Source organism: Anolis sagrei, chromosome 12 (genome assembly GCF_037176765.1).
Source record: "Anolis sagrei isolate rAnoSag1 chromosome 12, rAnoSag1.mat, whole genome shotgun sequence".
NCBI classification, from domain to species: domain Eukaryota; kingdom Metazoa; phylum Chordata; class Lepidosauria; order Squamata; family Dactyloidae; genus Anolis; species Anolis sagrei.
In genome coordinates, this window is record NC_090032.1 from 16,716,093 (window position 1) to 16,741,589 (window position 25,497).

Genomic DNA, 25,497 nt, shown 5'->3' on the forward strand with positions numbered 1-25,497 from the left:
GCTGCCGATTCAGTTCCGAGCACAATTCAAGGTGCTGGTTTTGACCTACAAAACCCTGTACGGTTCCGGTCCAGTGTATCTGTCCGAACATATCTCCCTCTACGTCCCACCTCGGAGTCTGGGATCATCTGGGGAGGCCCTGCTCTCGACCCCACCACTGTCACAAGTGAGGCTGGTGGGGACGAGGAGCAGGGCTTTCTCAGTGGTGGCCCCTCACCTGTGGAACTCACTCCCGGGGGAAATCAGGGCATCATCATCCCTCCTCGCCTTTAGGAGAAGGGTGAAGACTTGGTTATGGGACCAGGCCTTTGGGCACTCCGGCAATTAAATCAGACAACCAGGCGAGTAAGACCAACAGGATTGATGAAGTGGAACGGAAAACTAGAACTATGAGTAGCGAACGCTGACCATGTAAGAGGAGAAATTGGGTTTGTATTTGGTTTTATTGATTTTATATAATGTATATTTGTTGTTAACTGTGTAATGATGTAATTCTGTGTTTGATTGTCTTTATGATGCAGGCATCAAATTGTGCCTTTGCTTTTGTAAGCCGCCCTGAGTCCCCTTCGGGGTGAGAAGGGCGGGGTAAAAGAACCCCAAATAAATAAAATGTGGGGAGGTCTCCTCATCCCAACCGGCAGGGCGAGCCTTCTTCAGCGACAACGGCAGGACTTCACCACCATGTTGCTGAGCTGCTGCACTTTGGGCGAGCGGCCCACGTAGTAGAGGATGGTCAAGGGCTCCAGCTTATGGGGGACGCAGCAAGGGGCGGCCGAGGCTTCGGGGTTCAGCTTGTTGTACAAAGGAAGCACCTGCGGGAGTGGGTTGGACAAAGAAGGGGGTCAAAAAACTCTCTTGGAAATCGAACATGACCCCCCAATAAAAGATAGTAACTCACAGTTTTGCCAAGGAAGAAGTCGAACATGACCCCCCCCCACCCAATTTGAGATAGTAACTTATAGTTTTGCTAAGGGCAAGGACACCAGGCTGGATAATAAGGGTTAAGCCTTGGTCAAATTGGTGTGTATCATTTAATCAAGGCTTTATGCCCTATTTTCATATGTTTATAGCAGAAGGTAACCAATTTATCACTGAAAATCGTGCCACAAAAGTATTTGACTTTTTCCAAATAACAAAGGAATATCTATATCTTTCTTGACTTTGGAGTCGGGCCATCAAGAGGATAATCATTTGGCAGACTTTTTAATCATATAACAAAGTCTCCCCCTTTGTGCCCCAATCCAACCGCAAGAGGAAGATCAATCACAAGACAATAAGATTGGCTTTTCTTGCAGGCTGATTCTGGAAACTCCATAATCCACCCAAGAATGCATTGTATTCCTTCATCCCGCCTCCCTCCCTTCTGATTTGCTGGAGCGCAGAGGTGACAGGAGCCTCCTGATTGGCTTTGGCGCACCACAGAAGCCCTGTGATTGGCCCTGACTCACGGGGGATGGCCAATTTATTTATTATTTATTTAGCAGTTTTGTATACCGGTCTTCTCTCCTCTGTCGAGGGACTCGGGCCGGTTTCCAACAGTAATATCACAAACAGTGATTAAAAACATCATATAGCATATTAAACTAAAACGTTAAAATAGCAAAATGCAATCACATAATTACAATGGTCAGTCGTCATAATAAATTCGTTGTTCGTCATTCATCGTCAACCATCCATATCACGGAATATTGACTCGCTCGTTGAAAGCCAAACTCCATAGCCAAGTTTTCACCCGTTTCCTGAACTTCAAGATGGAAGGGGCAGTTCTGATCTCCAGTGGGAGAGACTTCCAGAGCCAAGGGGCCACCACCGAGAAGGCCCTGTCCCTCGTCCCCACCAGACACAATTGCGAGGATGGTGGGACCGAGAGCAGGGCCCCTCCAGAAGATCTTAACAACCTTGATGGTTCATAGGGGAGAATCCATTCGGACAGGTAAACTGGGCCGGAGTCATTTAGGGATTTATAGGTCAACACTAGCACTTTGAATTGTGCTTGGAAGCTAATTGGCAGCCAGTGGAGCTGGCGCAACAGAGGAGTAGTATGCTCCCTGTACCCCGCTCCTGTTAGTAATCTGGCTGCCGCTCGTTGGACTAATTGCAGCTTCAGAGGCAACCCCACACAGAGAGTGTTGCAGTAGTCTATATGGGAGAAAGCCCACACATCCTGCTGTAAGGCTCCAAACTGTGAGACTGAACTAAAAGTCCCCTTTCCCCAAAAAAAACCTGAGTAGTATGCTCCCTGTACCCTGCTCGTATTAGAATTCTGGCTGGCACTCGTTGGACTAGGTGGAGCTTCTGGACAGTCTTCATAGGCAACCCCACGTAGAGAGCGTTGCAGTAATCTAAACGGGATGTAACCAAAGCGTGGACCACCGTGGCCAAGTGACTTCCCAAGGTACGGGCACAGCTGGCGCACAAGTTTTAATTGTGCAAAAGCTCCCCTGACCACCGCTGAAACCTGGCATGAAAATCATACCACAAAAGTATTTGACTTTTTCCATCTGACATGCCACAAAAGTATTTGACTTTTTCCACCTGGGCTCCTGATGCTCCCCCATCTCACAAACAAGGGACTCTCTTTCCCCCTCATGGACATATTTCCCTTTATGGACCTTCCTATGAATGATATGAATTATGAACACTGAGGGAGGGATGCCTGGATATGATTTTTCCTATATTTCTATGTTTCCCTTCGCGTATCTGACCTTGCCCTGACCCTTTTGCCCCCTTCCCATTTCCTTGAGAAAAATGTATAAGAAAGTTGCCCTGCCTCTGGTAATGTAATTAGTGATTGCCAACCCGTTTTTCTTTCAAGCCTTTCCATTGAAGACATTCACCAAAGTCTCCCCCTTTGTGCCCCTATCTGACTGCAAGAGGAAAACTCGGATTAAGTGATCTATGCTTATCTCAGATCACTCTCAAGACAATAAGATTGGCTTTTCTTGCAGGCCGATTCCGGACGTGTTAAGCCCCCTGGACATTAAACTCCATAATCCACCCAAGATTGCATTGTATTCCTTCATCCTGCCCCCCCCCTTCTGATTCGCTGGAGCGCAGAGGCAGCAGGAGCCTCCTAATTGGCTCTGATGCACATCATAATCCACCCAAGAATGCATTGTATTCCTTCATCCCGCCCCCCTCCCTTCTGATTCGCTGGAGCGCAGAGGCAGCAGGAGCCTCCTGATTGGTTCTGCCGCACCGTGGAAGCCCTGTGATTGGCCCTGATGCACGGGGGATGGCCAAGCCTCCTCCCAGCTGTTTGCGTGTCAGCCAATCCCCTTCGAGCTGGGCGAGAGGGGGGAGTGAGAGATTTGAACCACACATCTCTGTATTTTCTATAGAAATGGCATTTATTTGTGTAACTTCATGCTTAGCTTGGCGAATGATTGCCGCTTTGCATCCTTTTCAAATACAACAACAACAAGGACCCTTCCCCATGTCAGATAGTGTGTACATTTAATCAAGGTTTTATGCCCTATTTTCATATATTTATAGCAGAAGGTAACAATTTTTTTTACTGAAAACCATGCCACAAAAGTATTTGACTTTTTTCCATCTGGGCTAGAGAATTAACGACTCTCCTAATGGTTCCCCATCTCAGGCAACGACTCACAAACAAAAAGGACTTTGTATTGTTGAAGGCTTTCATGGCCGGAATCATGGGCTGTTGTAGGTTTTTTCGGGCTATATGGCCATGTTCTAGAGGCATTCCCTCCTGACGTTTCGCCTGCATCTATGGCAATGTATTACTAGGACAAGAGGCCGATTCTGGACTTGTTCAGCCTCTGGACATTAAACTCCATAATCCACCCAAGATTGCATTGTATTCCTTCATCCCGCCCCCCTCCCTTCTGATTCGCTGGAGCGCAGAGGCAGCAGGAGCCTCCTGATTTCCTGGAATGTTGTGTAGCCCACTCTCACCATGTTGTACTGTGTGTCCGTGCTCCATACATAACGGCAGCTTCCAGCACAGAAGTTGGCCTTGTAACCTTTGGGCTGGTGGATCCACTTCCATTTCAGGTCTTTGCGGAAATCAATGTACAAGGTGCGGAGGCAGCAGCCCTGGTCGGTATTCCTGAAAGGAGGCGGGGTTGTGGAGAGAGAAACACAAGCAGATAAACATCAGGTTCATGCCATATGACAGGAGTCTCCTTTGGAGAGAAACAGTGGGGTATAAATAAACATAACATCAACAACAGCCCAATATGACCAACAGCCACAGGAATGTGTCCAGGGGAGGGCGACTAAAATGATCAAGGGTCTGGAGAACAAGCCCTATGAGGAGCAGCTTAAAGAGCTGGGCATGTTTAGCCTGAAGAAGAGAAAGCTGAGAGGAGACATGACAGCCATGTGTAAGTTTGTGAGGGGAAGTCATAGCAAGGAGGGAGCAAGCTTGTTTTCTGCCACCCTGGAGACTAGGACACGGAACAATGGCTTCAAACTGCAAGAAAGGAGATTCCATCTGAACATGAGGAAGAACTTCCTGACTGTGAGAGCCGTTCAGCAGTGGAACTCTCTGCCCCGGAGTGTGCTAGATGCTCATTCTTTGGAAACTTTTAGAGTTTGGATGGCCATCTGTCGGGGGTGCTTTGAATGCAATATTCCTGCTTCTTGGCAGGATGGGGTTGGACGAGGGGCACGAGCCAGGTAAGGGGCTTGGGCCCGGCAAGCGACGAGGGGTTTTTTGCGATACCAGGCTGCGCGGTGCAGCCTCCCTTTCCTGGCTCGCATGAGGGGCAGTGTGACGGCGTCAGTGAAGCCACCTATATGTAGAACTGTAAGTTGCAGGATTTGAACTGTTGTATCATGTCTGATTTTGCCTTTTTACCCTGAAATGTATAGTTAGATTGATTGGTTATTTATAGCTGTCAATCAATGTTGTTTGCACCAGTTGAATTGCTCCTCCTGCTCAATTGTTTGACCCCACTTCTTCCTAGAGAGCAGGACAGTGTTTCCTTTTCCATTCCACCATCAAACTTTCTATCAGATGGACGTGAGAGAGAGACTTGGCTCTGAAGCCCTTGATTAAGTTACCTCTCAGCACCAATTCTGAGGTTCTTACCCTTGAGACTTATGCTTCATGTTCAGATCAACCTGGACGACGTTGAGAAGTCTCAAGCGCCTTCAAACCAGTTCTTTGGCACCAGAGGAAGTCTTTGTGCCTTCAAAATATAGGCCATTGGAACTGGGGTTGTGATTATTCCGATATTCACAGCCATTGAGAAAGAGGGACCTGGAAAAGCTTCTCAGCTGCAAAACACCTTGGACTCAAGACAACCAGAGACTGTAAGGTATATTTTCCTTTACCCCTTTGAAACTTCCAGCTTATTGCCTCAAAGGGATAACTCTTTGTGAACAATTAAACCTATTTTGAGTTATCTACAGTGTTTTGGTCTTTGGGAGTTCCAGTTTTCCTAAAGGAGGGCAAGAAGTAATCCCCTGGGAGAAAGATGTCATGTCCATGCCTCTTTCACTAAGAGTTATAACCCCCAGGCATGACAGCACAGGCAGCACAAGCCAGAAAAGCTGCACCACGTGGCTTGGCCTCACGTGAAGCCCCTCGCCACTTGCAAGGCCCAATCCCCTCACCTGCAAGCAATGGAAGCAGCGAGGGGCTTTGCGCAAAGCCCAATCCCCTCGGTGGGTTGGATAAATGCCCTTGGTGGGCCGCATGTGGCCCGCGGGGCATAGTTTGAGGACCCCTGATCTAGCGTGTGCTTTCTCAATCCCCTCGGTGGGCTGGATAAATGCCCTTGGTGGGCCGCATATGGCCCACAGGGCCTAGTTTGAGGACCCCTGATCTAGCGTGTGCTTTCTCAATCCCCTCGGCGGGCTGGATAAATGCCCTTGGTGGGCCGTATATGGCCCGCGGGGCATAGTTTGAGGACCCCTGATCTAGCGTGTGCTTCCTCAATCCCCTCGGCGGGCTGGATAAATGCCCTTGGTGGGCCGCATATGGCCCGCGGGGCGTAGTTTGAGGAACCCTGATCTAGCGTGGGCTTCCTCAATCCCTTTGGCGGGCTGGATAAATGCCCTTGGTGGGCCGTATATGGCCCGCGGGGCATAGTTTGAGGACCCCTGATCTAGCGTGTGCTTCCTCAATCCCTTTGGCGGGCTGGATAAATGCCCTTGGTGGGCCGCATATGGCCCGCGGGGTGTAGTTTGAGGACCCCTGATCTAGCGTGTGCTTACTCAATCCCCTCGGTGGGCTGGATAAATGCCCTTGGTGGCGCGCGGGGCATAGTTTGAGGACCCCTGATCTAGCGTGTGCTTCCTCAATCCCCTCGGCAGGCTGGATAAATGCCCTTGGTGGGCCGCATATGGCCCTCGGGGTGTAGTTTGAGGACCTCTGATCTAGCGTGTGCTTCCTCAATCCCCTCGGCGGGCTGGATAAATGCTCTTGGTGGGCCGCATATGGCCCGTGGGGCGTAGTTTGAGGACCCCTGATCTAGCGTGTGCTTCCTCAATCCCCTCGGCGGGCTGGATAAATCCCCTTGGTGGGCCGCATATGGCCCGCAGGGCGTAGTTTGAGGACCCCTGATCTAGCGTGTGCTTCCTCAATCCCCTCGGCGGGCTGGATAAATGGCCTTGGTGGCCCACGGGGCGTAGTTTGAGGACCCCTGATCTAGCGTGTGCTTCCTCAATCCCCTCGGCGGGCCGGATAAATGCCCTTGGTGGGCCGCATATGGCCCGTGGGACGTAGTTTGAGGACCCCTGATCTAGCATGTGCTTCCTCAATCCCCTCGGCGGGCCGGATAAATTCCCTTGGTGGGCCGCATATGGCCCGCGGGACGTAGTTTGAGGACCCCTGATCTAGCGTGTGCTTCCTCAATCCCCTCGGCGGGCCGGATAAATTCCCTTGGTGGGCCGCATATGGCCCGCGGGACGTAGTTTGAGGACCCCTGATCTAGCGTGTGCTTCCTCAATCCCCTCGGCGGGCTGGATAAATGCCCTTGGTGGGCCGCATATGGCCCGCGGGGCGTAGTTTGAGGACCCCTGATCTAGCGTGTGCTTCCTCACCTGGAGCAGCTGGGGCTGTTGGCTGATCTGCGACGCCGACCCTTTGGGGAAGGCTCCAACCGGTGTGGGGGAAGCAAGGTGAGGATGATGTGGGGGTCTTTGCCGCTGAGATCCGGAGGTCTCGCACGACCCTTCCACGCCTCCTTAATGAGTTCATCATCCAGTCCTGTAGAAGAAGGCAGCCTTGAGAGACCCTTGGCGAGAAAGGGATGCTTGGAAACACCTCCCCATCTCCCCCTCCATTCACACATAGGTTCGTACCTGCAAACCGAGCCTCCAGTTCCTCACTGTGGTTGGGGCTGATGGTGTTTCCAGCAGGAACATACGTGCAGCAGGGGCAATGCACCCCCAGTTTCAGGCCCAGATTTCTTTCTGGGGGAGAAGGCAAAAGGGAGCAGAATTATTAGAAGGCGCAAAGCAGACTTTTTGATCATTTGCATTTTGAACTCATGTCGTGTGTTTACTGCATTTTAATCTTTGTTCTGTGTATTTTAATAGATGGATCCCATAGAAATATATTATTACTAGCTGTACCCTGCCACGCGTTGCTGTGCCCTATAGTAAATCTTTTCAAAGTAGAGGTAGATATCTGGACTATTATGAAAGAGAGGTACCTACCTATTCCTTCTCCCTTTTTCTCCCCCTTTCTCTCCTTTCTTCCTTCTCTACCTCTTTCTTTCTTTCCTTCTTTCGCTCCTTGGTTTCATCCTTCTCTCTTTCCTTCATTCCCTCCCCTTTCTTCCTTTGCTTCCTTCCTTCCTTCCATGTTTCCTTCCTTCTTTCACTTTCTATTTGCTGTGGCCAACCTTCCCTCTTTCTCTCCTTCTTTCCCTCCCTTCCTTCCTTCTCATCTTTCCTTCTCCTCTTCCTTCTCTATCTCTTTCCTTCCTTCCCCCTTTTTCTTTCTCTTCTGCTGTCTTTCTTTTCTTCCTTCTCTCTTTCCTTCCCTCCCTCTTTCTCTACATCTTCCCCCTTCCTTCACTCCCTCTTTCCTTCCTTCATTCCCTTTTTTCTTTCCTTCTCTCCTTCCTTCCTTCTCTCCTTCCTTCTTTTCCCTTTTTCTTTCCCTCCCTCTTTCTCTCATTTCTTCCTTCTCTACCTCTTTCCTTCCTTCCCCCTTTTTCTTTCTCTTCTGCTGTCTCTCTTTTCTTCCTTCTCTCTTTCCTTCTCTCCCTCTTTCTCTACATCTTCCCCCTTCCTTCACTCCAAATGTGAACACTGGTGGAGTTTGGGGAAAATAGACCTTGACATTTGGGAGCTATAGTTCACCTACAATCAAAGAGCACTCTGAACTCCACAAATAATGGAATTGAACCAAATTTGGCACACAGAACTCCCATGACCAACAGAACATACTGGAAGGGTTTGGTGGGCATTGACCTTGAGTTTGGGAGTTGTAGTTCACCTACATCCAGAGTGCACTGTGGACTCAAACAATGAAGCATCTGGACCAAACTTGGCATGAATCCTCAATATTCCCAAATGTGAACACTGATGGAGTTTGGGGAAAATAGACCTTGATGTTTGGGAGTTATAGTTCACCTACAATCAAAAAGTATTCTGAACTCCACAAACAATGGAATTGAACCAAACTTGGCACACAGAACTCCCACAACGAACAGAAAATATTGGAAGGGTTTGGTGGGCATTGACCTTGAGTTTGGGAGTTGTAGTTCACCTACATCCAGAGTGAACTGTGGACTCAAACAATGATGGGTCTGGACCAAACTTGACACGAATACTCAATATGTCCAAATGTGAACACTGGTGGAGTTTGGGGGAAATAGACCTTGACATTTGGAAGTTATAGTTCACCTACAATCAAAGAGTATTCTGAGCTCTACAGACAATGGAATTGAACCAAACTTGGCACACAGAACTCCCATGACTAACAGAACATACTGGAAGGGTTTGGTGGGTATTGACCTTGAGTTTAGGAGTTGTAGTTCACCTACATCCAGAGAGCACTGTGGACTCAAACAATGATGGGTCTGGACCAAACTTGGCACGGATTCTCAGTATGTCCAAATGTGAATACTGGTGGAGTTTGGGGAAAATAGACTTTGACATTTGGGAGTTATAGTTCACCTACAATCAAAAAGTATTCTGAACTCCACAAACAATGGAATTGAACCAAACTTGGCACACAGAACTCCCATGACGAACAGAAAATATTGGAAGGGTTTGGTGGGCATTGACCTTGAGTTTGGGAGTTGTAGTTCACCTACATCAAGAGTGCACTGTGGACTCAAACAATGATGGGTCTGGACCGAACTTGGCACGAATACTCAATATGTCCAAATGTGATCACTGGTGGAGTTTGAGGAAAATAGTCCTTGACATTTGGGAGTTGTAGTTCACCTACAATCAAAGAGCATTCTGAACCCTACCAACAACAGAACTGTGCCAAATGTCCCACACAGAACCTCCAACAGTCATAAGCAGAGAGTCAATGGGGGAAAGTGGCAGTCCCTTGAATAACAAGACCCTCACCTCTCTTGCCCAGCCACTGGCTCACCGTGTCCGTGACGTCAAAGGAGACCCACTCGGCCCGATCCGTGGGGTGTAAAGTCTTGCTTTCCACATAGCGCTGAGTTGATGCCAAGGGCTCCCTTGCCCGAACCACCTGAAGAGTTTGTTGTTGTTGGTTAAAATGTATACTCTGCCCTTTCTAGTTGTTTACAAAAAGTTGTGTACAAAATCAAAACAAGTCAATGTGTTTACGAAACAATGAACGAATGATTACAGTTGCATGGGACTCTCTTTATCCAGCAAATAATAATAATAATAATAATAATAATAATAATAGTAATAATAATGTGTGATGCAATACAACAGCCAGTAGAGTGTCCGCTGTGGACTCATCTTGTTGTGTTTCAAATAATAATAATAGTAATAATAATAATAATAATAATAATAATAATAATGCCAGCAGAATGTGTGCTGTGGACTAATCTTGTTCTGTTTCTAATAATAATAATAATAACAATAATAATAATAATAATAATAATAATAATAATGATACAACAGCCAGCAGAGTGTCTGCTGTGGACTCATCTTGTTGTGTTTCTAATAATAATAATAATAATAATAATAATAATAATAATAATAATACAGCCAGCCGAATGTCTGCTGTGGACTCATCTTATTCTGTTTCTGATAATAATAATAATAATAATAATAATAATAATAATAATAATAATAATAATACAGCCAGTAGAGTGTCTGCTGTGGACTCATCTTGTTGTGTTTCAAATAATAATAATAATAATAATAATAATAATAATAATAATAATACAGCTAGTAGAGTGTCTGCTGTGGACTCATCTTGTTGTGTTTCTACTAATAATAATAATAATAGAGTTTAACGATCGAACTGCAAAGACTGGCACAAGCCAGTCAAGGTGGTCCCAGTGGTGAACAGCACACTGGGTGCAGTGCCTAACGACCTTGGCCTGTACTTAAATACAATTGGTGCTGACAATCTTACCACCTGTCAGATGCAAAAGGCCACCTTACTGGGATCTGCAAACATTATTTGCCAATACATCACACAGTCCTAGACACTTGGGAAGTGTACGACGTGTGATCAAATACAACACCCAGCAGAGTGATCTTGTTTGTTTGTGTTGTTGTGAATCAAATAATAATAATAATAATAATAATAATAATTCATTTACTCAAATCTAATGGTCACTAACTTGCCTTCCCAAAATTATAATATTAATAATATTGCAGTATAATATTATAGTACAATATAATATAATATATAATATTAATATTGTGCTATGATAATAATATAATTTATTTTATATTATTTTATTTATTCGGGGTGAGAAGGGCGGCATATAAATGTCGTAAATAAATAAATACTCCCAACTCAAGAACGGGAAACGGAATGTTGGTGGACAGGAAAAGAGATTTCAAGATGGACTTAAAACTGTGGCATAGACACCAAGAACTGGGAAGCCCTAGCCCTTGAGCTCTCCAGCTGGAGGTCAGCTGTGACCAGCAGTGCTGCAGAATTCAAAGAAGCACGAATAAAGGGTGGAAGGGAGAAATGTGCCAAGAGGAAGGCGTGTCAAGCCAACAATGACCAGGACCGCCTTCCACTTGGAAACTGATGTCCTCACTGTGGAAGAACATGTGGATCAAGAATAGGGCTCTACAGCCACCAATGGACCAACCACCAAGATACTACATTTGGAGGACCATCATCATCACACTATGAGGGATCGGCTAAGTAAGTATCCTAGAATTGGAATAGGCCCCAAGGGTCATCTGGTCCGACCCTCCAACCACTAAACCACACTGGGTCCCATTATCCACAGCAACCTGCTCCTTTTAATGGAACGATCCAAGTCAAGAGACCCTCCAAGGAGAAGGTGGGCAACCCATGGTGGTTGGGACCCCAATGAATGGCAAGGCAAACCCTGGGGCTCCAACCTGATAGAGCTCCAGGCGTTGCTCCGTGGCTCGTGCCCGAGGGTTGGGGACTCTGTAGATGCGGAGTTCGGCCTGGACGAGGCTGCTGAGGTTGGATTCGGCACCAGAGACATCAAAGTGGAGGAGGCGGAAGAAGGGGCTGCTTTGGGTGCTGGAGATGGCGTCTGCAGAGGAGGAGAAAAGAGCAAATGGCATCAGAAGACCCTGGAAAAGAGGACTCACCCCAGCATAAAGTATTCTGTTGATTTATGGGTGCACTAGCTGTCCCCTGTCATGTGTTGCTGTGGCCCACTCTGGTGGTCATGGGGGTTCTGTGTGGGAAGTTTGGCCCAATTCTAATGTTGGTGGGGTTCAGAATGGTCTGTGATTGTAGGTGAACTATAAATCCCAGCAACTACAACTCCCGAATGTCAAGATTCTATTTTCCCCAAGCTCCACCAATGTTCACATTTGGGCATATTGGGTATTCATGCCAAGTTTGGTCCAGATCCATCATTGTTTGAGTCCACAGTGATCTCTGGATGTAGATGAACTACAGCTCCCAAACACAAGGTCAGTGCCCACCAAATCTTTCTACTGTTTTCTGTTGGTCTTGGAAGTCCTGTGTGGCAAGTTTGGTTCAATTCCATCGTTGGTGGAGATCTGAATGTTCTTTGATTGTAGATGAACTATAAATCCCAGCAGCTACAACTCCCGAATGTCAAGATTCTATCTTCCCCAAACTCCACCAATGTTCACATTTGGGCATATTGGGTATTCGTGCCAAGTTTGGTCCAGATCCATCATTGTTTGAGTCCACAGTGATCTCTGGATGTAGGTGAACTACAACTCTCAAACTCAAGGTCAATGCCAACCAAACGCTTCTGGTGTTTTCTGTTGGTTATGGGAGTCCTGTGTGGCAAGTTTGGTTCAATTCCATCGTTGGTGGAGATCTGAATGTTCTTTGATTGTAGATGAACTATAAATCCCAGCAACTACAACTCCCAAATGACAAAATGAATTTTTTTGAGTGAAGGACATACATTGGGTTGTTAGGTGTCTTGTGTCTAAATTTGGTGTCAATTCGTTTAGTGGTTTTTTTAGTTCTGTTAATCCCACAAACGAACATTACATTTTTATTTATATAGATAGATGATATATGGCAGGGGTCCTTGAACTTTCTAAACAGAGGGCCAGGTCACAGTCCCTCAAACTGTTGGAGGGACAGATTATAATTTGGAAAAAAAAAACCATGAATGAATTCCTATGCACACTGCACATATCTTAGTTGCAGTGCAAAGAACACTTAAAATTGTTCTTCATTTTAATTATTGTATTGCTTTTAACAAATATAAACTTATTAGTATTTCAATGGGAAGCGTAGGCCTGATTTTGGATTGTTTGGATTGTTTGGATGATTGTTGTTGTGTGCTTTCAAGTCGTTTCAGACTTAGGTTGACCTTGAGCGAGGGCCGGGAAAACGACCTTGGAGGGCCGTATCTGGCCCGCGGGCCATAGTTTGGGGACCCCTGCTCTATCTTATCTATCTATCCTTATCTTATCTATCTAATACTAAACTTATTAGTATTTCAATGGGAAGCGTAGGCCTGATTTTGGATTGTTTGGATGATTGTTGTTGTGTGCTTTCAAGTCGTTTCAGACTTAGGTTGACCTTGAGCGAGGGCCGGGAAAACGACCTTGGAGGGCCGTATCTGGCCCGCGGGCCATAGTTTGGGGACCCCTGCTCTATCTTATCTATCTATCCTTATCTTATCTATCTAATACTAAACTTATTAGTATTTCAATGGGAAGCGTAGGCCTGATTTTGGATTGTTTGGATGATTGTTGTTGTGTGCTTTCAAGTCGTTTCAGACTTAGGTTGACCTTGAGCGAGGGCCGGGAAAACGACCTTGGAGGGCCGTATCTGGCCCGCGGGCCATAGTTTGGGGACCCCTGCTCTATCTTATCTATCTATCCTTATCTTATCTATCTAATACTAAACTTATTAGTATTTCAATGGGAAGCGTAGGCCTGATTTTGGATTGTTTGGATGATTGTTGTTGTGTGCTTTCAAGTCGTTTCAGACTTAGGTTGACCTTGAGCGAGGGCCGGGAAAACGACCTTGGAGGGCCGTATCTGGCCCGCGGGCCATAGTTTGGGGACCCCTGCTCTATCTTATCTATCTATCCTTATCTTATCTATCTAATACTAAACTTATTAGTATTTCAATGGGAAGCGTAGGCCTGATTTTGGATTGTTTGGATGATTGTTGTTGTGTGCTTTCAAGTCGTTTCAGACTTAGGTTGACCTTGAGCGAGGGCCGGGAAAACGACCTTGGAGGGCCGTATCTGGCCCGCGGGCCATAGTTTGGGGACCCCTGCTCTATCTTATCTATCTATCCTTATCTTATCTATCTAATACTAAACTTATTAGTATTTCAATGGGAAGCGTAGGCCTGATTTTGGATTGTTTGGATGATTGTTGTTGTGTGCTTTCAAGTCGTTTCAGACTTAGGTTGACCTTGAGCGAGGGCCGGGAAAACGACCTTGGAGGGCCGTATCTGGCCCGCGGGCCATAGTTTGGGGACCCCTGCTCTATCTTATCTATCTATCCTTATCTTATCTATCTAATACTAAACTTATTAGTATTTCAATGGGAAGCGTAGGCCTGATTTTGGATTGTTTGGATGATTGTTGTTGTGTGCTTTCAAGTCGTTTCAGACTTAGGTTGACCTTGAGCGAGGGCCGGGAAAACGACCTTGGAGGGCCGTATCTGGCCCGCGGGCCATAGTTTGGGGACCCCTGCTCTATCTTATCTATCTATCCTTATCTTATCTATCTAATACTAAACTTATTAGTATTTCAATGGGAAGAGTAGGCCTGATTTTGGATTGTTTGGATGATTGTTGTTGTGTGCTTTCAAGTCGTTTCAGACTTAGGTTGACCTTGAGCGAGGGCCGGGAAAACGACCTTGGAGGGCCGTATCTGGCCCGCGGGCCATAGTTTGGGGACCCCTGCTCTATCTTATCTATCTATCCTTATCTTATCTATCTAATACTAAACTTATTAGTATTTCAATGGGAAGAGTAGGCCTGATTTTGGATTGTTTGGATGATTGTTGTTGTGTGCTTTCAAGTCGTTTCAGACTTAGGTTGACCCTGAGCGAGGGCCGGGCAAATGACCTTGGAGGGCCGTATCCGGCCTCCGGGTCTTAGTTTGAGAACTGGATTAGATAGATAGATAGATAGGATAGATAGATAAGATAGAGCAGGGGTCCCCAAACTATGGCCCGCGGGCCGGATACGGCCCTCCAAGGTCATTTACCCTGCCCTCACTCAGGGTCAACCTAAATCTGAAACAACTTGAAAGCACACAACAATAACAATCCTATCTCATCAGCCAAAAGCAGGCCCACATTTCCCACTGAAATACTAATAAGTTTATATTTGTTCAAATTGTTCTTCATTTAGTTTGAGGACCCCTGATATATGGTATATTATATATATATATGCTCTGTGCATAATGAGTGCCTTAAAAACAAAAGATCAAATGAATGAAATCACACCAAATTTGGCAACAAAACGTCTCACAAAGACTGACCATCACTCAAAAAATTACGATTTTGTCATTTGGGAGTTGTAGTTGCTGGGATTTATAGTTCACCTACAATCAAAGAGCATTCTGAACTCCACCAACGATGGAATTGAACCAAACTTGGCACACAGTTCTCCCATGACCAACAGAAAATACTGGAAGGCTTTGGTGGGCAGTGTCCTTTGGTTTTGGAGTTGTAGTTCACCTACATCCAGAGAGCACTGCATGATGGATCTGGACCAAACTTGGCACAAATACTCAATATGCCCAAACGTGAACACTGGTGGAGTTTGGGGAAAATAGAATCTTGACATCTGGGATTTGTAGTTCACCTACAATCAAAGAGCATTCTGAACTCCACAAACAATGGAATTAAACCAAACTTGGCACACAGAACTCCCATGACCAACAGAAAATACTGGAAGGGTTTGGTGGGTATTGACCTTGAGTTTGGGATTTGTAGTTCACCTACATCCAGAGAGCACTGTGGACTCAAACAATGATGGGTCTAGACCAAACTTGGCACGAATACTAAATATGCCTAATTGTGAACACTGGTGGAGTTTAGGAAAATAGACCTTGACATTTGGGAGTTATAGTTCACCTACAATAAAAGAGTATTCTGAACTCCACCAACAATGGAATTGAACCAAACTTGGCACACGGAGCATTCTGAACCCCCAAAACGATAGAATTGGGCCAAACCTCCCACACAGAACGTCCATGACTACCAGAGTGGGCCACAGCAATGCGTGGCAGGGGACGGCTAGTAGTCACTTATAAAAACACTGAAACACACAGCAAAAGAGACTTAAGAAGCCAAAAAACAAAAATTACATTATAATGCATGCACAAAACCATATATGTGTGTGTGTGTGTGAGTGTGTGTGTGTGTGTGTGTGTGAGTGAGTGAGTGTGTGTGTGCAAACACACATATACACACATATATACACACACAAAATACATATACACAGACTGGGCCACAGCAACGTGGGGCAGGGGATGGCTAGTATGTATATATATGTGTGTGTGTGTGTGTGTGTATACACACACACACCACACAATAAAAGTAAAAACCTGTGTGTGTGACTGGGGTGTCCACTTACACAGACCTGCTCCTTCCACCACAAACAGCTATAACTCCCACTACTCAGGAGACACCAAAGGACCTCCCTCCAGTGACCTTGCAGGTTAGAATGAGAGTCATGAACACGTCCAAGAGCCCTGCCAATATCTGCCAAAAGCAAAATACTGTCCACCACCTAAGTAAAAGCTTTCCCATGGGGACAACTTCATTCTAGATTTTACGTGTTTCCTCCCAGACAACCCAGTGTTTCTTACTCTCTCCATTGGTGTGGAATTTGCATGACCCCGCCCACTGCCTCACCCTTAACCCTTTCCTATTATTTTCCTATTATTACTTTCCCATTATTTTCTATTGCACACAGCAAACAGATGAATTGATCAGCAACTCAACATACTAGAGAGGTTTGGGGAGAATTCGTGATTTATAGGAGTTGTAGGTCCTGAGATGTATAGTTCACCTGCAATCTCTATTCTGTCTCCCATGCTTTTCAACATCTACATGAAACCGCTGGGAGAGGTCATCCGGAGTTTTGGAGTTAGGTGTCACCTCTATGCAGATGACACACAACTCTACTACTCTTTTCCACCTAACTCCAAGGAGGCCTCTCGGGTGCTGGACAAGTGCCTGGCCGCTGTGTCTATCTGGATGAGGAGGAACAAGCTGAAGATCAATCCCGACAAGACAGAGGTCCTCCTGGTCGATCGCAAACCTGACCGGGGTATAGGGTGGCAACCTGTGTTGGACGGGGTCACACTCCCCCTGAAGTCACAGGTCCGCAGTTTGGGAGTCCTCTTGGATTCATCGCTCACGCTTGAGCTGGTGGCGGTGTCTGGGAGGGCTTTCGCACAATTAAGACTCGTGCGCCAAATGCGACCGTACCCCGCGAAGGCGGATCTGGCCGGGGTGGTCCATGCCTTGATCACCTCTAGATTGGACTACTGTAATGCAGTCTATGTGGGGCTGCCCTTGAAAACAGCTCAAAAATTTCAACTGGTCCAACGGGCAGCGGCCAGAATGTTAACTGGTGCTCCTTACAGGGAGAGGTCAATGCTCCTGTTCAAGGAGCTCCACTGGCTGCCGTTTATCTTCTGAGCCCAATTCAAGGTGCAGGTGCTTACCTACAAAGCCCTAAACGGTTTGGGACCACCCTACCTGCGTGACCGCATCTCTGTGTATGAACCCACACGCTCACTTCGTTCATCCAAAGAGGCCCTGCTCATGATTCCGCCTGCATCGCAGGCGCAGCTGGTGGGGACGCGAGACAGCGCCTTCTCTGTGGTGGCCCCCCGACTCTGGAACACCCTCCCCAAAGATCTTAGACAGGCCCCTACATTGGCAGTCTTTAGAAAGAACTGAAGACTTGGCTGTTCCAATGTGCCTTTCCAGAATAGGAACTCTCCAACAAGTCCCAGAAGCACTTTATTAGAATTAAGATTGCTGCACATCGCACACTGCACTTACCCATAATCCTTACATACCACTTGTCACGTCAGCACTTTTAATTCTGTACCTATTACTCTGGCCCGGCCCAGTTTTATTGCGTTTTGGTGTATTGTTTTATTGCTGTTGTTTAATATTGCTTTAACTGTTTTTAATTTGCTTTGGTTGTGTATTGTTATGTTGTGTTTTGAGGCCTCGGCCTGTGTAAGCCGCATCGAGTCCTTCGGGAGATGCTAGCGGGGTACAAATAAAGATAATAATAATAATAATAATAATAATAATAATAATAATAATCTAAGAGCACTCTGTATGTGCTGGTACGGCTGTACCAGGAGCTCCAACTTTATTTTCTTTCTGTTATCTGTTTGCAGTCATAGGGCAGGCCTCCTGTCCATCATAATTAAGCTTTGGTTCCGCCCCTTGTTCAGGGCTCTGGGAGGGAAAGGAGCCATTTATTTATTTTTTGCAGTCTCTCATAAGGAAGCTAAACTATAGGACGTAGACCAGCTCGTCCGGTAGCAAAGCTTCTTTTCTCAAGAACATCCGGGGAAACATAAACAGAAATTCCAGGGAAAAGGTCCCAAGGCTCTGGCTGAGAGCTCACAGCCTCTCAGCCTCACGGCAATCAGAGGGAAAACAGCCCTGAAGTTTTCAAAGAATTCTCTGAGGGAGGACAGCACTACAGATCCACGGAGCTCCAGCTGAAATATCTTCAAGCCTCGGCTGGTAGGTCTACTCGATACCCAGACGCATTTGGAATCGGTAGTAGGACCCACACTGATGAGGCAAAGATAGTAAACAGCCCGGGAGAGGTTAAATAGGGTTTTTTCTTACAGAGAAAGTTCAGTTAATCAAAGTCAGGTACCAGTCCATTGAGGACTAGACTAAGAAAGCCTTGAAGTTTGAACCATTGAAAATTTGTTGTTTGTTCCATAATAAAGACTTTGTTGTATCATTAAAGACTGTAAAGACTATCACTTCAGAAAAATCCCTGAGCACCTCTCTTTGAGGCGCCCCTGGCTTCCCGCTGGGCTTAAAGTATACGTCCTATAGAAAAGACCGTTGTTACAGGCCCAGCGCGCGACAGAACTCTGAACTTCACCAGCAATGGACCTAGAACTAACTTGGCACACAAAACCCCCATGACCAAGAAAAAATACTGGAGGTCTTTGGAGGGATTTATAGGAGTTGTAGTTCACCTACAACACTGGTGGCGCAGTGGGTTAAACCCTTGTGCTGTCAGGACTGAAGACCGACAGGTCACAGGTTCAAATCTGGGGAGAGCATGGATGAGCTCCCTCTGTCAGCTCCAGCTCCTCATGCACACAGAGCCCCCATGTCCAGCATAAAATACTGGAGGCCTTCCTTGCACCATCTGACAACTGCAGAGAAGTAGCAGCCAGTAATCAAAGGACCAAGACATTGACATCTCCAGTCCATCCTCTGTTCGGATATCAGCCAACACACCAACACCTTAAATCAAGAAACAACTTCATAAGATCTACAGAGATACTTGCAGGAACATCTCAGCAAGTGAGAGTCCAAAAGTGTTAGGCTAAAACCCAGAGCCTCAATCAGTAGGTGATACCAAATGAGAGTAGGTTATATGAAATGAAAGTGAAATACTCAAGGCACAATTGCAAACAGTGCCAACAAAGAGAAAAAATAGGACAAGTTCAAAGAAGCCAGAATGGATGTCCAAAGAACTTCTAACTGTGCTAAGACAAAAGAGACATGCACAAGAAGTGGAAAAAGGGAGAAATCACCAAAGAAGAATTCAAACAAATAGCCAACTCCTGTAGGGAAAAGGTCCGCAAGGCTAAAGCACAAAATGAGCTCAGGTTTGCCAGGGACATTAAAAACAATAAAAAGGGCTTCTTTTCTTATGTCAGTAGAAAAAGGAAGGAGGAGATAGGGCCTTTTTGAGGAGAAGATGGGGCAATGCTGACAGGGGATAGGGAAAAAGCAGAACTGCTTAATGCCTTCTTTGCCTCAGTCTTCTCACAATAAGAAAGTCATCTTCAACCTCAGCAAGATGGAGTGGATGAGGGATTAGAGGACATTCAACCCCAAATGGGAAACAAGTCGTCCAGGAATACCTGGCCACTCCAAATGAGTTCAAGTCCCCATGGCACACAGCCCATGTCTGAGATACACACACATTTTCTGATACGATAAATAAATAAAAATCTATATCTATGTCACTGCCCTTCCCAATGCCTCTTACTGTCAGTGTGCCCAGGAGGCAACATGTCCACACGCTGCACTTCCTTGGCATAGTACTCCTCCTCTTCGCTGCTGCTGGCGCTGCGTCCACCGCAGGCTCCTCTTTCCCGGGAGAGCTCCTTTGTGCTGTTGTACAGCAGCATCACCTCGGCCGGCGGCTGTTCGGGAACCCCTTCCTCTTCCTCAGGGGGTGCCACCAGCTGCAACTTGCTCAGGATTTGCCCTCGTACGGCCTCGACCCGCCGGGCCCGGGCCACCTCCAGGTCCAGGGTCTGGCACGTTGAGAGCGCCTGGGCCATCTCTCTGGGGCCTAGGACCAGTGGCACCACCAGGAGCACGGCAATGAACATGTTTGGGGGTGATAAGGACACCCGCACCCCGAAATCCAGGCTAGAAAGGGGGCAAACTGCTGCTCGGATGCCCTGCTTTGAAGGCGACGGGACGTTTTGTATTTTTTGTTTAGTGCCAATTTATTTTGGAGGATGCCAAAATCCTGCTCTCTGGCTGAGGAATTGTCCAAAGTCTCAGTCCACCAAGATGGAACGAAAAGATGCTGAAGTTATCCTGACATAAGAAAGAAAGAAAGAAAGAAAGAAAGAAAGAAAGAAAGAAAAGCAAAGAGAGAGGGGGGGAGAGAAAGAAAGAGAAACAGAGAAAGAAAGAGAGCGAAAGAAAGAAAAGGGGGCCAAAGAGAAAGGAAGGAAGGGAAGAAAATGGACAAATAACGAGAAAGGAAGAAAAGGAAGGAAGGCAAAAGGAACAGGAGGAGGAGAAAGAAAAGAAAAGGGGGAACAATAAAAAAGGAAGAAATGGGAGGAAGGAAGGAAGGAAGGAAGGCAAATGAAAAGAAAGAAAGGAACAGGAGGAGCAAATAAAAAGAAAGAAAAAGGAGGGGCAAAAAGAAAGGAAAGAAAATCGAGGGATAAATAACAAGAAAGGAAGAAAAGGAAGGAAGGCAAATGAAAAGAAGGAAAGGAACAGGAGGAGCAGGAAGGAAGGAAGGAAGGAAGGAAAGAGGAGGGGCAAAAAGAAAGAAGGAAAAAAGGGGAAGAAACAAAAAAGGAAGAAACGGAAGGAAGGAAAGAAGGAAGGAAGGAAGGAAGGAAGGAAAGAAGTCAAATGAAAAGAAAGAAAGGAATAGGAGGAGCAAATAAAAAGAAAGAAAAAGGAGGGGCAGAAAGAAAGGAAAGAAAGAAAGAAAAAAGGGACAAATAAAAAAGAAAGGAAGGCAAATGAAAAGAAGTAAAGGAACGGGAGGAGAAGGAAGGAGGGAAGGAAGGAAAGAAGGGCAAAAAGAAAGAAAAGAAAAAGGGGAACAAACAAAAAGAAAGAAAAGGGAGGAGGGGAGGAAGGAAAGAAGGAAGGAAGGAAGGAAGGAAGGAAGGAAGGAAGGAAGGAAGGAAGGAAGGCAAATGAAAAGAAAAAAGGAACAGGAGGAGCAAATAAAAAGAAAGAAAAAGAAGGGGCAAAAACCAAGAAAGAAAAAGGGAGCAATAAAAAGAAAGGAAGAAAAGGAAGGAAGGCAAATGAAAAGAAGGAAAGGAACAGGAGGAGCAGAAAGGAAGGAAGGAAGGGCAAAAGAAAGAAAGAAAAGAAAAAGGGGAACAAACAAAAAGGAAGAAACGGAAGGAAGGAAGGAAGGAAGGAAGGAAGGAAGGAAGGAAGGAAGGAAGGCAAATGAAAAGAAAGAAAGGAACAGGAGCAAATAAAAAGAAAGAAAAAGGAGGGGCAAATAAAAAGAGAGGAAGAAATGGAAGGAAGGCAAATGAAAGAAAGAAGGAAGGAAGGAAGGAAGGAAGGAAGGAAGGAAGGAAGGAAAGGACAAGAATGTCACTAATTAAAAGATGCAGAAGTTCTTCCGACCTGTCCACGGAAAAGTCTGCAGAGTCTGATGCACCAAAATTAAGTTGATGGGGAAGTTCAGCTTGTCAGAAGAAAGAAGAAGGGAAGACTTCAAAAAGGGAAGGAAGAAGAAGGGCAAATCGAAAGACAGAAAGAAACAGAAGGGGCAAATACAACCCAGGAAAGAAAGGGATGGGGCCTAATAGCCGAGCGGTCAGACCCCTGTCCTGGGGCTGCTCCCTCGGTCTCTCCAGCCGGGACCTTTTCTGCTGGGCTCCATCCCCAAAGCAGAGCTGAGGCCAAGCTGTGTCTGTCCGCACTCTCGTTCTCCTTCTGTCCCTCAGAAGCCGGGCCGGGGAGCCTCTGAGAGGGGGGCCCAGCCCTCCCCACCCTTCCCACACGTCCTCCACCCCTTTCCTGCCACACGCTTCTGCTCCACAGAGCCAGCATTGATCCCACTCCGGCCACAGAGAAGGGCCAGGAGCAATGCAAAGAGCCCTCGGGAAGCCTCTTTGGCTCTTCTCCTCTCCTCTCTCAGTGTAACAACACCCTTGGCTCTCTGGTTTTAGCCTTACTATCGGGCTGCGTTGGTGCATACGGACCGAAGGAAAAGTAGAAAACACTTTGCCAGTCTTATTGGTGCCACACTATTATTTACAAAAAGGCCTTTCAGTTAGCCCCATTTAACCTCCACTCAGGGGCGGCTCAACCCATACGCAAAGTAAGCATTCACAGTACAGTTGATTTTGCCCAGGGTGCTCTTGAGGCGCTCTTGGGGGAAAATAGACCTTGACATATGCGAGTTGTAGTTACTGGGATGTATAGTTCACCTACAATCAAAGAGCATTCAATGATTGGTTGAGGCGCTCTTGGGGGAAAATAGACCTTGACATATGCGAGTTGTAGTTACTGGGATGTATAGTTCACCTAAAATCAAAGAGCATTCAATGATTGGTTGAGGTGCTCTTGGGGGAAAATAGACCTTGACATATGCGAGTTGTAGTTACTGGGATGTATAGTTCACCTACAATCAAAGAGCATTCAATGATGGGGGGGGGGGGGTGCCAAAATACTGTTTGCTTACCGTTGAAAATTACCTAGGGCCGCCTCTGCTGGCACGTTAATCTATTAATGTATTGTTAAATTTTACAGATGATGTAGTATAATGTTTTAAAATAATTTTATTGTAAATTGTAATTTTTACTGTATTTATGCTGTTAGCATCCTCTGATGCTCATGTGAGGCCACGCTGAGTCCCCCTTGTGGGGAGAAGGGCGGGATATAATTATATGAAATATGAAATAAATAAATACTTGCTGGAGCAAGCGAGAGTCCAAAAGTGGCAGTCTCAAACCCGGAAACTCAATCAGTGACTTGATACTGGATGAGAAACTCCCTCCTGGGTGCACAGAAGACTGGGTGACTTGGAAGGCGCTGAACAGGCTGCGCTCTGGCACCACCAGATGCAGAGCTAACCTTAAGAAATGTGGCCACAAAGTGGAGTCCACGACATTCAAGTGCGGAGAAGAGCAAACCACAGACCACTGAGTACAATGCAGTCTGAGCCCTACCACATGCACAATGGAGGACCTTCTCACAACGCACCAGAGGTACCTGGAGTGGCCAGCTTTCGGTCAAAGGGCATTTAGTAGAATGCCAAGTTTTGAACTTTGTTTGTGGTTTTAAAGGCATTATTATTATTATTATTATTATTATTAAGGTATTCTCAATTCGCTTCTGACCTGATAAATAGAAATTATAGATCCTAATGTGCCATCTAGTGGTAAATATGGCAAGTGGCAGGCTGGAAGGATTTCTGTTTTAAACAGAATAAATAATAATAATAATAATAACAACAACAACAACAACAACACAATCCTAGAGGTGTTCGACTTGTGATTTTGTGATACAAAATCCAGCACACATACTGTGCTTTTGTGTCAATAATAATAATAATAATAATTATTATTATTATTATTATAAAGACAAAGAGGGAATACCGTAAAAACACAATTCAGAGCAGAAGAGAAAACTGGCGAAAGAAGGTACTCCATGGACAGTTCCTGGGAAAAATTGAGAGGCAAATTGACAAAGAAAAAAACATGGTTGTGGCTCACAAATGGGACTCTGAAAAAGGAGACAAAGGAGGGCCTGATTCTGGCAGCCCAAGAACAAGCCATTCGAACCAAGGCCATCAAAGCCAGAACTGAAAAGTCGACTACAGATCCCAAGTGTAGACTCTGCAAGGAAGCAGATGAAACAATAGATCTCATCCTGAGCTGCTGCAAGAAGATCACGCAGTCGCAGACAGACTCCAAACAGAGGCACAACACTGTTGCTCAGATGATTCACTGGAACTTGTGCCACAAATCCCATCTGCCTGCGACAAAGAACTGGTGGGATCCCAAGCCGGAAAGAGTTACAGAGAATGAACATGCCAAACTCCTCTGGGACTTCCGGATTCAGACAGACAGATGTTTGGAGCATTATACTCGTGTTAAAAAACAAAGTATGGATCGTTGATGTTGCAATCCCAATTGAAGAGAAACAACTGGAAAAGCTGACACGATATGAGGATTTAAGATCGAACTGCAAAAACTCTGGCACAAGCCAGTCAAGGGGGTTCCAGTGGTGATCGGCACACTGGGTGCAGCGCCTCAAGACCTTGGCCTGCACTTAAACACAATCAGCGCTGACATAATTACCATCTGGCAGCTGCAGAAGGCCACCTTACTGGGATCTGCACGCGTCATTCACTGATACATCACACAGTCCTAGACACTTGGGAAGTGTCCGACGTGTGATCCAATTCAACAGCCAGCAGAGTGTCTGCTGTGGACTCATCTTGTTGTCTTTCTAATAATAATAATTAATAATAATAATAAATAATAATAATAATAATAAAGACTCTGTCACAAACTAGTCAAGATGTTCCCAGTGGTGATCGGCACACTAGGTGCAGCACCTCAAGACCTTGGCCTGCACTTAAACACAATCGGTGCTGACAAAATTACCATCTGCCAGCTGCAAAAGGCCACCTTACTAGGATCTGCACGCAATATTCGCCGATACATCACACAGTCCTAGACACTTGGGAAGTGTCCGACGTGTGATCCAATACAACAGCCAGCAGAGTGTCTGCTGTGGACTCATCTTGCTGTGTTTCTAATAATAATAATAATAATAATAATAATAATAATAATAAACAATATTTAAAAATTGAGAACAAAATACACATCTGATGTGTGATCCAATACAACAGCCAGCAAAGTGATCTTGTTTGCTGTGGACTCATCTTGTTGTGTTTCACATAATATTATATACTGCATTATATAATATTATAAGATAATATATAATGGCATTGAGTCCCATTTGGAAGAAAAGCGGGATATAAATAAAGATAATAAAGGTCGCCGGTTCGAATCCAGGGAGCAGGGTGAGCTCCCGCTGTTAGCCCCAGCTTCTGCCAAGCTAGCAGTTTGAAAACATGCAAGATCAGGTGGGATGGGGAGTCTTTTGGTGCAATGCTCAACAGAGCAAGGGGCCAAAGTGCTTTGGGGCAATTGCCGTTTGTTGCACGGCAGGTTTGGCACATGGGTCCCATCCGTCAGGGTGACAGAACCAGCACCAACTGGAGCAAACTGGCCACACGCAGCAACGCGTGAATGGGAAGGAAAGGCGGTCCTTGGAAGGTTGTCCACTCTCGGTCTTGAATCGTTTTCTTTTCTGGTGCGACTTTCCGATTCCAAGCCTGAACTGCAATTTAACAGGATGTAAGATTCTATGGCTGGATGGTCATCTGTCGAGAGGGCTTTGGTGGAGTGTTACTACATAAACACAAAGGATAATTGGACTAAATTGAGG

At 45.8% G+C, this 25,497-nt stretch overlaps 1 protein-coding gene across 1 annotated transcript; it reads right to left on the reverse strand.

Moving 5' to 3' along the window:
• Positions 1 to 26: 26 nt before the first annotated feature.
• Positions 27 to 20,379, reverse strand: LOC132764403 (transforming growth factor beta-2 proprotein-like). Its single transcript, XM_060758406.2, has 7 exons — positions 19,793 to 20,379; positions 11,467 to 11,630; positions 9,514 to 9,646; positions 7,282 to 7,392; positions 7,021 to 7,186; positions 3,922 to 4,075; positions 27 to 812 (listed from the first exon to the last, which is right to left on the reverse strand). The coding sequence occupies exons 1-7, from the start codon at positions 20,139 to 20,141 to the stop codon at positions 654 to 656; spliced, it is 1,236 nt and encodes a 411-aa protein (XP_060614389.2). The 5' UTR covers positions 20,142 to 20,379; the 3' UTR covers positions 27 to 653.
• Positions 20,380 to 25,497: the final 5,118 nt, after the last annotated feature.